The sequence below is a fragment of the Colletotrichum fioriniae genome (assembly GCF_027942845.1).
Source record: "Colletotrichum fioriniae strain IMI 355084 chromosome Unknown scaffold_3, whole genome shotgun sequence".
NCBI classification, from domain to species: domain Eukaryota; kingdom Fungi; phylum Ascomycota; class Sordariomycetes; order Glomerellales; family Glomerellaceae; genus Colletotrichum; species Colletotrichum fioriniae.
The window spans coordinates 3,336,543-3,351,691 of NW_027076839.1; the positions used below are offsets into that span (position 1 = coordinate 3,336,543).

Genomic DNA, 15,149 nt, shown 5'->3' on the forward strand with positions numbered 1-15,149 from the left:
ACGGCATCGGCGTTTCGGAGCGTTTTCTACCCAGGATACCTACTGCATGGGATAGATATACGATACCCCCCTATTGCATTTCCAAGGTGTTTTGGCTTTTTGTTTTCCCTACGACATGGCATACCAGAAGATGATGGTCTGTGACGGACTTTCAAGACTTTCAAAGGTTAGATAGATGACTGCCAGACAGCATATTCCGAACCAAGTCTCCCTTATGGTGGCATACGTGTTTCCCAGTCCACCCAGCGTTGCTTTGTGACATGTCTCATTATGTGTAAGGGACTTCATACCCCGTGAGTGCTATGGTATCTAGAAACCCTCAATCCAGTCCAATCCCGTCCAGTGCAATGCAAAGTGATGCGATGCCATACTATGCTAATCCTCATGCCAAGCCAATCCGAACTCAATCCCCCCGTCTTTTTGCTCTTGTCCTCTCAAGTTGTAACCCGTCCAAATCAATGCTTTCAAAAAAAAAAAACTCCCAACGCGCCCCGATCCAGATGACTCCTATCCGCGCATATACAAACCGCACAAAAATGGGCCAGACGGTGAAGTCGACCTATCAAACGGAAACAACTCCTGACCTCTTGGTCGTCTAGAAGGACCCCATCCAGATGCATACTTCTTTTCTCACCATCGTTTTTTCTTTTTGCTGTACTTTTTTGTTGAGTTTTCGGATCAACACTCAGAGTGCGAGTCGCAGTCCTCATCCCAGTCGTCCGCGACGTCGGCCCAACCAGCCATGTGCCGATTACCGCCGAACTCGCCTCCGGTGCGCAGCTCCCAAGCATCGCGACCATCACCACGGCCGCCGTCGTCGTTGCCCTCCTGCCAGTGGCGCACCATGTAGTCGTCCGAGATGGTCACGAGCTTACCCTCATTCGACCAGCTGAGGCCCGTCACCTCGCGGCGGTGGCCGCGGATGAGGGGCGTGCCGTTGCGAATGATGGGCACCTGAGCTCCGCCAGCATTGACAGACTTTGCGTGGGACGAGAATGTAGTTGCGCTTGACGAGGTGGACATGGTTTCCGTTGCTGGAAGATGGCTCTGCGTGTCCCAGTACTCCCTCATGGCGCGCTCATCGGTGGAGAAAACGACCGCGCACTTATCCGTGCTACCGACGGCGAGAAGCTCGTTGCCGGAAGCTGATACAGGGCGGAGGGCACCGCGCACGTAGAAGCTCTTAACGTGGAAAAGGTCGTGCTTGAAGCCGTACAAGGGGGCCAAACCCTGCATAGCAGAGCCGGCCCTTTGGCGCGGAGGCCGAAGGGAGAGTTCGGGGGCATGGCCGAGCATGAGGTGCGAGGTCGAGTAAGCGTAGACCGTACTGTCCTTGCACACCGCGTACAGGCGGGCCGCGTCACTGCTCAAGGCGAGAGAAGTAAGACCGTAGGGCCGCCAGCGATGGGTTGCCGGTTCGGCGGTCACGGCTAGGGGAACTGCCTCCTTATTGCGCGGGGTTATGTACCGCGTATCCCACAGCTTGATACAGGCATTTGCCTCCGATGCGGAGAGAAGCAGGTGTTCACGACCTTCTGGCATATACTGCAGCGCCGTGACAGACGCCGGTGATGTGACACCATGAATCGTACGATCATGAGCATTGTCAAGGGTGTTGGTCGTTCGGGCCCACAGGGGGTTACGGTCTCTGTCGCGGTGCACGATACCTTCCGGGCCGCGGGTGGAAAAGGCAGCGGCCGGTGCCATGGAACACCGCAGATCCCAGATCTGGATCTTTCCGTCGCGGTCCGACGTGGCTACAACGTTTCCATTGGCTTGGCCAGGTTGAAATTCGACACGGCGCATGGATTGAAAGTGACCGCCATTCAATTCTACAGCAACCGTCTGCGACATGACGTCAAAGATTTTGCCAGAGCGGTCACCACATGCACTCGCCAAACGAAGATCGTCGTTTGAAAAAGCGAGGTCCATGATGGCATTCTCATGGGCCTGGATGACAATGTCAACCTTGGTACGGGGTGCCGCTCCCAAGGGGGTAGTGGTGGTGTCGAAGAAGCGGATGAATCCCTCTTCGTCACCAATTGCCGTCATTGGGGCATCTGCGAGGCTTAGTACAAGTTTAAGGACTAGAGTACAGGGACACTCACTGTGACAACTTGCTAGACTAAAGGGAATGGTATTCGCTTGTGTCAGATGCGCGTTGCACATGTGGACGTCGGTGCTTCGACTCCAGAAAGATGCCGTACTTGCCCTCGAGTCTGTCGATATTAGTTTCAAGCCATCGTCATCTGCAAAAGTGAACAACTCACCAAATGCAGGATACTCGAGATGCTCACGCCCGGGGCGAGGTGTGCTACCTTGCTCGCGGAGCAGCAGTTGAGCACCAAAGCCCCGGTTGCGAAGCTTAAACACGGGTTGCGGCCGGTACTCCGGAACAATCTGGGATATGTTAGTCTAGTCAGAGCAAATCGTGGGGAATCAAACATACAGGATCATCCTTTGGTGGCAGAGGAAGCTTGGGAAGAGTTTTAATAGCCTTTCCTCTGCTAGAAGCGGGAATCCCTGCCCGGTTGCACTTGAAGTAGTCAATCAGCGTAGACCTAGGCCGAAGACCCTCATACCCCGAGGTCGCAAAGTTGCTGGCAGTCAAGGAGCTAAGCCTCCGCGCGAACTCGTCTGGTGTAACTTGAGGTCCTGTCGGGTACGTTCTGCCCAGAGCTGCCGTTCGACTAGTCGAGGGCGAGAGCATCTCAGGCGAACCCATGGGGTGATCCTCGGACCGAGCGTTCTCGTCTTGTTGCAACGATGATCTCGCAATAGGACTTCGGCCAAGAGGGTAATCTTCCTCCAAATCCTCCGGTTGAGTTCTTGAACGCTTCGTGTCTGAGCTGCGGCTTGACTGTGGCAACTTCATGGGTATAGCGTTGACAACGCTCCGTTTCCGCTTCCTGGGACCATCTTCGCTGCCAAAAGGGGAAAGCACACTGCTGCTGTGATTCGAAGTGGGTGATATCGGTTCATTGAAGTGAGGGCTGGATCGTGGAGGTGTCGGTTGAACGTTGAGTGCTGGACTGCGTAGCTCGCCAAGGGCTGGTCTTTCCCGAGATATCTGTGAGGGCATTCCGCGAGGGGTGAAGAAACGACGAAACTTCCGGGGCGTCAGGATGGACTTCTTCTTTTCCTTTCGAGACATCCGTGACGGCGGGGAGGAAGGGAGAGTGGGAGACGATGCAGGAACGAGGCCATCGCTCGGTGGCGGACTGGCCATGCCGCCGTGGTAGACCATGACGCTGGAGGAGCAGGAGGTAGTGGTGATGACGATGACGATTCGGCTCTAGACTCAATGGCTACCTAATAGTATAAAAGAAACAGACAACAGACAGAAACGTCTTTGAGAACAGAGAAAGAGAGCGTGTGGTCCGGCAGGCGGGGTGGTGATGGCCGAGTTTGAACAGTCAGGGTTGGAACAAGGTATCTAATTGTGGTAGGTAAAGCTCTTGACGTCTTACTTGCCCGATCGAGACTCCCTCTTGACCCTAGCGCAGCTCTCTACGCGACAACGTCGCGGTGCGCGTGGTGAACGCGGAGACCCACCTGAGAATGTTTAATGGAATTGGCATTCCATCTGATGAACCGAGCGCGGGACACCCCACATTGACATGCGCTAATTGTATCTCCACGTGATTCTTATCGCTCCCCTGCAGCTCCGCTAAAAAAATTCTGAGAGAAGGGACGTTGCGAAAGTCAAGACGGCGGGGCGGGTCCGAAATTCGATAATTCTGCAGAGAAGGACGCCCTTTGGTTGCAGAAGAGCTTCCCAACTCTCATAAGAATTCCCCGTGCATCTCGACTTGGCCTCGCCCTCCAAACAAGATGGCGATCCAGAAGAAGCACGGAAAAGGACGTTTGGATAAGTGGTACAAGCTTGCCAAGGAGAAGGGATACCGCGCCAGAGCAGCGTTCAAGCTGATCCAGCTGAACAAGAAGTATGGCTTCTTGGAGAAGAGCAAGGTCGTCGTCGATCTTTGCGCTGCGCCCGGTGTAAGCTACTCCTCGTGGATGATGACCCAAACGCAAAGTTTTCCTTGCTAACATTTCTCAGTCATGGTGTCAAGTTGCAGCGGAAACGTGCCCCGTTGGCGCCTTGATTGTCGGTGTCGATCTTTCGCCCATCAAGCCAATTCCCAAGGTCATCACCTTCCAAAGCGATATTACGACCGAGAAATGTCGAGCCACGATCCGGTCGCATCTCAAGACATGGAAGGCAGACTGTGTTCTCCACGATGGTGCGCCCAACGTCGGTACTGCGTGGAACCAGGATTCGTTCAACCAGGCAGAGCTGGTGCTGCAGTCGATGAAGCTTGCGACGGAATTTTTGGCAGAGGGCGGTACCTTTGTCACCAAGGTCTTCCGATCCAAGGATTATAACCCCCTGCTGTGGGTCTTCAACCAGCTCTTCACAAAGGTCGAGGCGACCAAGCCCCCTTCCTCAAGAAATGTATCTGCCGAAATCTTCGTCGTCTGCAAGGGCTTCAAGGCTCCGAAGCGCATCGATCCCCGATTCCTCGACCCCCGTGCCGTCTTCGCCGAGCTCAAGGACGCGACCCCCAACAACGAGGCCAAGGTGTACAACCCGGAGCAGAAGAAGCGCAAGCGTGAGGGTTACGAGGAGGGTGACTACACACAGCACAAGGTCGTATCGGCGAGCGAGTTCATCCAAACGGCCGACCCCATTGCAATTCTCGGTCAAACCAACCAGCTGTCTTTTGACCAGCCGGCCAACGGAGACGTGGCGCTGGCCGCGCTCGACAAGCTCCCTGAAACGACAGACGAGATCCGCCGGAGTTGCGCAGACTTGAAGGTCCTCGGAAGGAAAGAGTTCAAGCAACTGTTGAAATGGCGTCTCAAGGTGAGAGAGATCTTCGGTTTTCCGACCAAGAAGACGACACAGGAGAAGAAGTCCCTGCAAGATCAGGTGGGCGAGGAGGTCGCAGAGGTCGAGTCAATGGACGAGGAGCTGCGGATCCAACAGGAGCTGGAGGCGTTGAAGAACAAGGACGACTCGAAGAAGAAGAAGGAGAGGAGGAAGGAGAACGAGAAGAAGCAAAAGGACATTGTGCGCATGCAGATGAACATGACGGCCCCAATGGACATTGGCATGGAGCAGGCCGGACCCCTCGGCCCGGACGCCATGTTCGCATTGAAGACAGCCGACAAGGCCGGCGGCATCAACAAGATCTCCCGCGGCAAGATGGCGCTTCTCAAGGAGAGTGAGAAGAAGTCTAAGGAGGCCGAAGCCGGTATCGTGTACTCTGACTCCGAGAGCGATCCAGAGGAAGACCGCCTCGAGCGCGAGCTGGACGGCATGTATGACAACTTCAAGGAGCGCAAGGCCGCGGCCGATGCCAAGTGGCGCGCCAAGCGAGCTCGCGAGGAGCACGAGGACGGCGAATGGGAGGGTGTTTCGGGCGGTGAACAGAGCGACAGCGATGAGGACATGGAAATGGACTCTGACAGCTCAGACGACGACGACCAAGACAATAGCGAGAGCGGAAAGCCCCTGGTGACGGACCTGGATAGCACAGCCGAGAACGGCAACTTGTCGAAGCGCGCATCGGCTTTCTTCGGGCAAGATATCTTCAAGGATATCGACATGGGAGATGTTGACGACGAGGACTGGGGCGTCGACGATAAGCCTGCTGAAGAGGAGCCGAAACCGAAGAAGGCCAAGACGGAAAAAGAGGGCAAAAAGAAGGCAAAGGAAGAAAAGGCCAAGGCAGCTGAGGAGAAGCAGAAGGCAAAGGACGAGAAGAAGAAGAAGGCCAAGGAGGCCAAGCAAAAGGCTGCCGACGGCTTCGGCTCAGATTCCGAGAGCGAAGACGATGCCGGCTTCGAGGTCGTCAAGAACCAAGAGGAAGACTGGGAGAACCAGGAGAAGAGACGGCCGGACGGCAGACTCGGTAAGTCAAGCTTCACTACATTAACCCTGGACCTATTGTCCAACCCCTTATGAAGAGAAGAAAACTTGTACTGACAAGACACCAGACATCGACATCATCACAGCCGAGGCCATGACGCTCGCCCACCAGCTCGCGACGGGCGAAAAGACCAAACAGGACCTCATGGACGACGGCTTCAACAAGTGGGCCCTCAAGGACCGCGACGGCCTCCCCGACTGGTTCATCGACGACGAGACGAAGCACGACAAGCAGCAGAAGCCCATCACCAAGGCCGCGGCGGCCGCCATCCGCGAGAAGCTGCGCGCCTACAACGCGCGGCCCATCAAAAAGGTGCGCGAGGCCAAGGCGCGCAAGAAGTTCAAGACGGCGCAGCGCCTCGAGAAGCTCAAGAAGAAGTCGGACTCGCTCGCCAACGAGGAGGGCATGACGGAGAAGGAAAAGGCCGAGAGCATCGCCAAGCTCATGGCCAAGGCCGGCAAGGTCAAGAGGAGACCCAAGCCTACTCTGATTATCGCCAGGGGTGAGTCTCTCTTCTCCTTTTTCTCCTCCATCAAAAGAATCGTACATGTTTCAACATTTGCTAACAACTGGTATAGGTGCCAACCGCGGTATCCAGGGTCGTCCCAGGGCGTCAAGGGCCGTTACACGATTGTGGACTCGAGAATGAAGAAGGACCTGAGGGCGCAAAAGAGGCTAGCCAAGAAGAAGAAATAGACGTCACCGTCGGTGCATTGCCGACCACATCATCCCCATACCGAGATGGCGAGGTGGGTGACGATGTTGCGATCCTTTTTGTTAAAATAAAGCATGGCTGGAAAATCAGGCGCATTAATGTGTTAATGGGGGGGAAAAAAAGGCTCACGGTGGATCTGCGTATGTGTGTAAAATGTCTTGGCATGAATGTGCATCATCGTGTGTCTTTTTTGTGCATTATCATATCGTTGAGAAGAAGGAGAAGAAAAAGTCGTTACAACGAGAAAAAACTTCAAGATCACCATGGCTAAATGACGTTGCCCCCGACCACCATTGTACGCGCGCCTCTACCCATGGAGGAAGGGAATCATGAGAATATGCCGCCGCTGGAAAAAAAAAAAAAAAAAAGCATAACAAAAGTCTGGTACCGAGCACCACATGCTGCATATCTTACAGCAGCTTGAATGAGATCTTGACAAGTGAGGCGGAAGGATGCGGACGCCGCCCTCTTCTTTCTCCCAGAAACCGTTTGCTCTCTCGCCTCTTTCGACATCGTACAGCTCTTCCTGCGCCTGCATGTGTATTCGTACCGCCGTTTGTAGAGCCGAAGGAGGAAGAAAAAACGCCGAATGCTGTCCTGCGAAATGCAAAATGCCTCCTCCTCTTTGCCGTCGCCGCCGCTGCTGCCGCCGTTCCCAGCGTAAAAGTGTGACGTGACTTCGGTCTGGATTCTAGTCGTCCTCCTGCTTGATCCTCACTTCCTGTTCCTGGTCCTGGTCCGGTGCCCGTGGTCCCAACATCCAATCCTGCATGGCGAGCCACTCGCTCCATTGGGTTTCCGCACTCTGAATTTCCTTTTCGGTGACATTTGATAAGGGCCGAAGGAAGGGGACTTGCTGCTCGCCGTCCATGTCGTAGTGTGACTTCACCTTGAGCCAGGTGTCGCTCTTGGCGGCGAACATGTAGTTGCGGCGCTCAGCTTCGTGCATGGGGCCGATGCCGCCGACCCAGTCGTCACCGAAAAAGCCATGTAACACGGCTGGATAATCGAAACCGGTCGCCACCAAGCGTCGAATGTAAGGCGTCAGTGTTGCATGAGTAGAGGAAGGCAACTGGGCGTTGATTGGCATCTTGCCGGCGGCTCGAGCCGTGGACGGGGTCGAGGGCCCGGGCCCGGCGGGGGAGTTGGGACCGGTATGTTTGGAGGACAGTACCGGGTTGTGGGCCTTTTGAAACGGGAGCTGAATGTTGACAAAGGCTGCCACAGCCTGAATGGGCCCGCTGTACTGGGCATGATCCAAGAAATAGCGGAGGCATGACTGGAACTTTGGATACCATTCAAAGATGTCGAATTGGGACTCTTGGAACGGCTGAAAAGGGGGCCCGTTGAGCGGAGGAGCACTCTGGTGACCTGTGAAGGCGTGGCCTACCTGTGCATACTCAAAACCCGAGGCTGCGGATGAGCCGCTCGAGTGGTGGTATGCCATGAGTCCTTGACAGAAGGGAGAAAGGCTGCTGCGAGCGCAGGCGCCTTATCCGGAATTGGCCCTCGTCGTCGTTGACGACGGCGAATTGGGTGCTTGTGGCCGCGTTCTGGCGGTACCAGACGCCGGTAAAACCAGAGAGCGGCAGGCGGTAGCCGGAGAAAAGGACGGCAACGACTTTTGCGCGACGGGAGGAGAGCGGAGAGGGCGAGTACGAGAGCTTCAGATGGAAAAGACAACAGAGCAGCCGGACGATGCAACCCCGTAGGTGAATGTGTCTAATAACACGGCGTCCGACGAGGCTGCAAGATTTGGTTGCGATGTTGTGTCTTCTGTGTCTTCTGTCTCAGGGTCGACTCGGAGGTTGGCAGAGAATTTGAAAGAAGGTCGGTTGGAGGCACAGATCTGACGCTGATCAGGCAAGGAAGGCATGCGGGACGGGGAGGAGAGGGAGGAGCAGGACCACATGCGGAGCCAGACCTGCATGGAGATGGAGTCGGAGAAGCAATGACAGCACCCAACGGAATAAGGGTTCTCGGTCCAGGGCTTGTCAGAGCACGGGATATGACGAGCGAAAGAAACGTCGACGATGGAACATGGGACGGGACGCCGGCCGACTTTAATATACTCTGGACAGTGTGCAAGAAGTTTGCGTGTATCCGTACGAGGGCGGGGGGAAGGGAAGAGAGGAGGAAAAAATTATGTACGAGTGAGTGAAATGGTCCCTTGTTTTTCTTTCCCTTGCCTTGCCTTTCTCTTTTTAAGGTGGTGCTTGACGTTGAGGAAGATGGACGGGGTGCCCACCCCGTAGAATAAGGTACATGATAGGAAAGGAAGGGTAGGAGAGAGAGAGAAAGGGAAAAGGGACAAAAAAAAAAGTATGGCAACGAAGCGGAATGAGGTGGTCGGAGGGTACATGCTAGGTGCAGCAGGGGCAGAGCCGAGGAGAGGGTACCTACATCAAAATGTGACATGGCTACCTACCGCAACTTGGGTCGAGATCGCGTCTGCACACACGGCACACCAATCCGGAGAGGAGGAGGAGGAGCAGAAGACACACACACATACATACATGCGTGCATACAAGGGGGAAAAGAGGAGGGACGGGGCGGAAACAAGCAAAAGGCGGCGGCGGTCGTTGTGGTCCAGGTCAGGTCAGGTCAGGTCGGTATGTATGTTCGGTCCGCGCATGACATGTACCGCTACCTGTTTGTCTACTTGCTCATCCACCGCCCACTCGGGCCTATGGGTATGTATGGGTGCGTGATCCGGGTGAACTTGAGCGTGTAGATAGAGACGTGTGAGGTCAACTGCCTCAGGTAGGACGGAATGAAAATAGGTATACTGCGTAGTAGGTGGGATGACAGCCCAGAACAGAAGAAGAAGGAAGTACTGTAGTCCGTACCTGAGGTGCGAATTGGCAGCAAGGTACCTTACCTAGGCACGGTAGCCCGGTAGTTAGGCTGTCCGGTAGGTTTGGGGGACAAGTAGTGCGTAGCCATCCCGTTGATAGCGTAGCTAGATAAGTGGGAATGGGTCCAGGAAGTCAAGTAGTGTGTGAGAGAGGCGTGTGATGTTGGTTGGCGCGGCGCAGGCGCAGGCGCAGGCACAAGCACCGGTATGGTTTCGTGAGGTGTTGTTGGTGGTCGTGGTTGTGGTTGCATCTGCATACGGATACACCTCACCTCAACTCACCTACAGGAACTTCCTTCATATTGTGCACGATGGAATGTTCCGCCAGGGAGGTGTGGGAGCACCGACCAGAAGACTGGATGAGGGAGGAGACGGAGAGGCGGGACGAGCCCGGAGGCGTTTGGGTAAGGTATTTGTGGGGGTGATTGGTCCGTGTCGACCCTTTTCAGGGTCTGCTCTACCCTTCTACGCCTGCGTGAGCGTCTGCTTCTGCATCTCCGTGACAGTGTGGAAATAGTGTTTGCGCCGGCTTGTCCGTTGTCCTCGCCGCCGTCGGAAGAGAAGGGTGGCACGGATGATGGCGAGTGGAGATGCTGGGTAGGTAGGTGGTATCCGCACATAGGTAGAGGCGGCTGGCGGAAGGAAATGGGGCCTTCCATCTCATTCTCGGCCACCAACCTAACTCTGTTAAAACTTAGTAGTGGGGGGGGATTTGAAGAAGGAGAGACAAGACTTGCGAGACAAAACTGGATGAGAGATCATAGACAAGATGGCAGGGAATTCCGACCAAGGGGCGGGAAACCAGAAATATCGACAAGTGTCTCCCGCGGTGGTCTCACATAATGAGTGTTCGCACTTGTATCCGTAGAACAAGAAGCTGGAGAGTGGCCGCCAAGGCATCTTGGTAAGGTAAGGTAGGTAGGTATTGAGAGGAAACGGGCAGAGGTTTATCGAAATTAGGTAACTGTATCCGTACCCGTACAGTTCTCAACTCGAGCAACCCCGGGCGGAAATCATGAATCACGGTAACCCCAGCCATGGAGATTACTGCTTGTGCGGACACTCCGTACCGAAATTCCCATCGTCCTGTCACGATTCCCATGCCGGATCTGCAATAATCTTGTCAGTAACTATTCGTTCCTCGAAAAGGGAGACAACGCTCGCTTGAACTTTGTCGTCGGCGATACGAGGTGAGAACCAGGAGGGTTGTGAGGAAGTAAGGTAAGGTAGACGCAGAGCAGGGGTGCCAAGGCTAAGCACTTCAGCCGGAGTCGAGGCCGGGAATGAGATCATTGGACGAAACGATCCATGAGGTGGGATGAGATGAAGGGTGGGATCCCTAGCAGTTGTTAGTAAGGCGAATCTATTAGCTGAAGCCTAGCAGTAAAGGCACTTGGTTGAAAAGAAGAGGAAGAAAATACTAACTGCATAAGGTAGCTGCTTGCCTTCCCTTGAATTGAGGTAACTTAACTCAAGTCCTCATATCTGATCTTTTGCATTGAGGTAATCGACGTCAAGAAGGGGCGTGAAATGAGAGAAGGTGCCGACCTTGCCTTCCTTTCTTACCTCACCTTACCTGTCTACCTACCGATACTGCGTACCGTACCTAGTGCGTACCATCCACTGACACCATCCCCCGGTCGGACCAACAAGCCCGGGCGGGCCATCTACTGTATATACCAGCTGAGTACGTACCAACCTTACCTAAGGTACCTAGGTAAGGTAAGGTAGGTAGGCACCTTAGCCCTAGGTATACGTACCCATGGACCAGCTGCGCAAGGTTACAGACGTCCACCTGCCTTCCATCCAACCTTGAAAATGACCAAACACATTCCATCTGCACACTTTGTCCCATCCGCCATGGCAATTTCTGCCTCTCGCACGAACACGGGAATCCCGTACCCGAAGCCAAGGTAGAGGGTTTGTTTGTTCGGCGAGACATCCATTGGCTCTCCCTTCTCCGCTGTCCGATTGCCTAAGTCTTGACGTAGATGCAGGCTCAGATCTCAGGTACCGCGGAATTCCTGCCATCCCAGTGTTCGACGTCCGTGTCTTACACCTCCAGTGGAACAAGATCACGAACAGACGGGAACCACACGCCACCTTCGTCCATGATCCAGTCAGGCAACTGAGCATTGAGATGAAGAACGCGGCCGTCTGCCAGATCAACCCCTTCACTGCCAACCATGGCCTTCTCAACTTCTCTGCACTTCACCCCTAGCCCCTGCCTGCCACCTGGACGACTGCAAAGAAAAGGAAGGAAAAAGAAAAGAAGAAATCTGAAGAACAATCGAGACACAAGTCCACCAGTCAGTCGTTGGTCATACGCATTCCCCCCCCCCTTCTCTTCGCCTCTTCCATCCGACTCAGACATCATGACTGGATCTTGCCTGGCTTGGCTACCACCTCGAGCAGGGTAGGCAGTCCCCTTCTTGTTTCCGAGAGCCTGCCTATGCGTATTAGCGAGCTTGAAGCACCCAAACCATCTTTGGTCGTTTCCGCCCTTGGTTTCATTAGCCCTCTCTCTTCTCATCAAAACCGTCTTCATCTCGGTCGAATGGCTGCAATCACGCATTCAAGCATCCGAGCCGCGAGATAGCGGAAGGGATTGTCCAGACGCCCGGCGCAAGGCCCTTTCGCCGATTCGAGCCTTCTCCGTATGTCATGCTCATTGTATTTGCCATCCTCGGGCCAATCCAGTCGCATATTCGTCAACCATTTTGCTTCCTTAGTCATCCGGATTCTCTCGAGGGACTTGACTTTCATGGGCGCCACAAGCCGTCTAGATTCTTGGGGAAACACCACACGCCAGTGGTCGGCTAGCAAGACTGATCGATGGGCGCCGCAGAATAAGCAAGCAAACGGCCAGGCTAAGACGATGTCACTGGTGCAAGCCAACGAAGCCACCAGTCCCGGCTGCGTCTCACGCCAGGACAATTTTGGGAACATCACCGCCGCGGGCGACTACTCAATGACGATGTCTTTCAGCTGCCCTTGCACCACTGAAAAAGTAACGAATGAAAAAGCCCAGGGGGGGGGCAGAGCCAGACCAATATCAATTCACGACCATGAAGGCGCTCTACAATATTGGTGATCTGGGCCGTCACGGGCGCGGCATCAAAGCCCCGGAAAGCCGACCCCATTTCTCAGCTGCTTAAACATTTTAGCGGATCATGCAATAGCCTAGGTCAGGCGCGTCCGGTCGAGCCCGCACTGAGGCATGCAAGATTCTTCTCCAAGCGCCCAACGAACCGCAGACTTCGTTGCATTTTCCGGTCGAGTGCAGGCGTGGGGAACGCAGCTAAGCCTAGACCCGTTACATAAGGCACAACGGCTTGGGTACACCAACCCAGATACGTACTTTCGACCCTCACGCGCCGACATTGTGATGTTATCAGTTCGGAGTACAGATGCAGATATACAACTCATCTATCACCAATACACCGATCTGCGAGGTCTGCATTTCCAAATGAGGTCGAGTTTTCAATTGCCTTTCGGGTCTTCCCAGACAAAGGTTACTTGCTCTAGCAACCACCGCTGTATCGATGGGTTCCATTTCGTAAGTCATCGTGATCCCGCCGATCTAGCAGAGTTCGCCTACAAGATCGTGTTGCACAGCACGGCTTCTTGCTGTATCTCGGCCCAGAAACGCGTATATCGGTATTCGTACATCGACGAGAACATCAATTTGGACTGCGGACGAAGCCGTGAGCGACAGACGTGCGTGTTTGCAGGGATTCAACCCCTGCTCCGGCCGAGAAGTGAATGACTGGGGCCAACCTGATGCTCGACCTCAAGCCGCCATCTCATTACCTCTTACTTGTATCCGGGCAGTAGGTATCGTTGAGCCAAGGGCTCTTTGATCTGTCTGATTCGGTGCGTCCTCGTGCTGCTATAGACATTCGGAACAGAAGCACACGAGCTCATTGGATTAAGCAGGAAGCTGGACGAACTAGTGGCTCAGTCGACCGAGACATTGTCAACTTGTCTGTCTCTGAAGGATCATCCCCAAGTTGATCTCCCGTCTGGTCATCTGCCCGGTCCCAATGTTTCGATTCGTCTTCTCTGGACAGCGCAAATCCGGTTTGACCGGCCGGGGCTCAGAGTATCCCCTTCGCCAACCAACGAACCCCCGAGCCACCCCATACTCCCCTACCGCACGTCCTTGTTCCGATTCACAGTCAGAGCCAAGCTCCACAATGTGCGGCACTCCAACGGGACCCGATTCCAAATACATTAGCCTCCCTCAACTCCAGTCATCCATCACGTTCCTCCCAGACTGAGCAGTCTACCATGCCACACTCGTTCGGGGACAGCCGCAGGTGCCCTTCAGGCCACTCATCGAGAACAGTTAGGAATATGAGAGCCTTAGATGCGTGCTACCAAGTACCCTTGGGTTCGGCTATCGACGATGCGATGATGGCAGTCCAAACTCCAAAGCGAGCCAGTTTGCTGCCTTCAGGTCCTAGCACCTCGCCTTCAGAGTACCTAGTGGCACTATTGCTTTAGCGATGGTTCCCGATTTAATTCTCCGACCCCAACTAGCAACGCTTGGTCATTCATGGCCGAAGCCTAGCAAAAGTTCGCCAGCATCAGCTCTCGCCCGTCATTTGTGATACTGCCCGACTGGTGGGGGCGGCCAGTGCCACCTCTCCACGTCCTGCACCTTGACAAATATAGATGGATAGATGGATGTAAAGGACAACCACCGCACCAGTCGGCTGAGACAACATACTCTTTGATATCCACCGATTAGCATGGCGCTACGAGTCAGAGCAGCTTAGCATCACGGGAACGATCTACAGGAGCATTAGACAGCCGCCTTGCAGATTCCACATTTTGCTCTACCATGGCTCTGGTCCCTGTTACCCTCGAGGAGCATCCGGGCATTGCGCCATCATTGTGGCATGTAGCGATTCCAAAGCGGCAAAGACCAGTGGGATTTGTCGTCATACAGTGGGCAGAACTTCAAAAAGTACATACGTCAAGATTCCGTTTTTGCCAAGAGGCATACTGATAGACGCCTCGATCGATACGTCAATCTTGCTTTGCTCTGCTAAGGACGTCCCTATAAAATCTCGGTCTAGTACATCGATTTGACTGTTGTTCTCACTGCCACAACCACTCGTTCTATCACCATGCCTAAACATCCAGCCTCTCGAACAACCGGATACAATACGTCTAGATCGATAAAAAGCAGTTCTGGCGAGCAGCGTCCCCGTAGAGCAAGAGGCATGCAGCTAGCCGGCTGGATGTACTCGGAATATGCAGCCAGTGCCGCCATTCCTCATGTACGATCGGCCACCAGCCCTCACCGACTTCCCTTACTTAGTTACCAACCCTGGCTATCAGCTAGCGGCCTTTAGTGGTGCGACATGCAAAGCACAGAACGGCAGCGCCTATTGAGATCTCGGGGTACCGGATCTGGCCACAGCATCGTTCCAGTCAGACGGTAGCTTTTTGGGGTCTGCATGTACTACATCACCATCTTTCATGTGGCGTGCGACAAAGATCGGCTCGAAAATGCGCAGCATGTGTGCTATGTTCCATCGGAAATAACGGCCAATACCAGGTGGTCCAGTGCATTCGATGCAGCTTTACGTTCCGACATCACTCACTCGCGAGAAGCTGAGTTCAA

At 54.4% G+C, this 15,149-nt stretch overlaps 3 protein-coding genes across 3 annotated transcripts; 1 reads left to right on the top strand and 2 right to left on the bottom strand.

The window, feature by feature from the left end:
- Nucleotides 1–678: 678 nt before the first annotated feature.
- Nucleotides 679–3,247, bottom strand: N0V96_003783 (uncharacterized protein; the record flags this gene model as incomplete). The annotated part of the gene is made up of 4 exons (XM_065756941.1): nt 679–2,060; nt 2,109–2,219; nt 2,271–2,400; nt 2,450–3,247. The coding sequence occupies 4 exons, from the start codon at nt 3,245–3,247 to the stop codon at nt 679–681; spliced, it is 2,421 nt and encodes an 806-aa protein (XP_065614708.1).
- A 587-nt stretch (nt 3,248–3,834) lies between these two features.
- Nucleotides 3,835–6,588, top strand: SPB1 (AdoMet-dependent rRNA methyltransferase spb1; the record flags this gene model as incomplete). Its single annotated transcript, XM_053190561.2, has 4 exons — nt 3,835–4,002; nt 4,064–5,921; nt 6,007–6,441; nt 6,518–6,588. The coding sequence occupies 4 exons, from the start codon at nt 3,835–3,837 to the stop codon at nt 6,586–6,588; spliced, it is 2,532 nt and encodes an 843-aa protein (XP_053051970.2).
- A 757-nt stretch (nt 6,589–7,345) lies between these two features.
- N0V96_003785 (uncharacterized protein) lies at nt 7,346–8,101 on the bottom strand (the record flags this gene model as incomplete). The annotated part of the gene is made up of 1 exon (XM_053190560.1): nt 7,346–8,101. The coding sequence occupies one exon, from the start codon at nt 8,099–8,101 to the stop codon at nt 7,346–7,348; it is 756 nt and encodes a 251-aa protein (XP_053051969.1).
- Nucleotides 8,102–15,149: the final 7,048 nt, after the last annotated feature.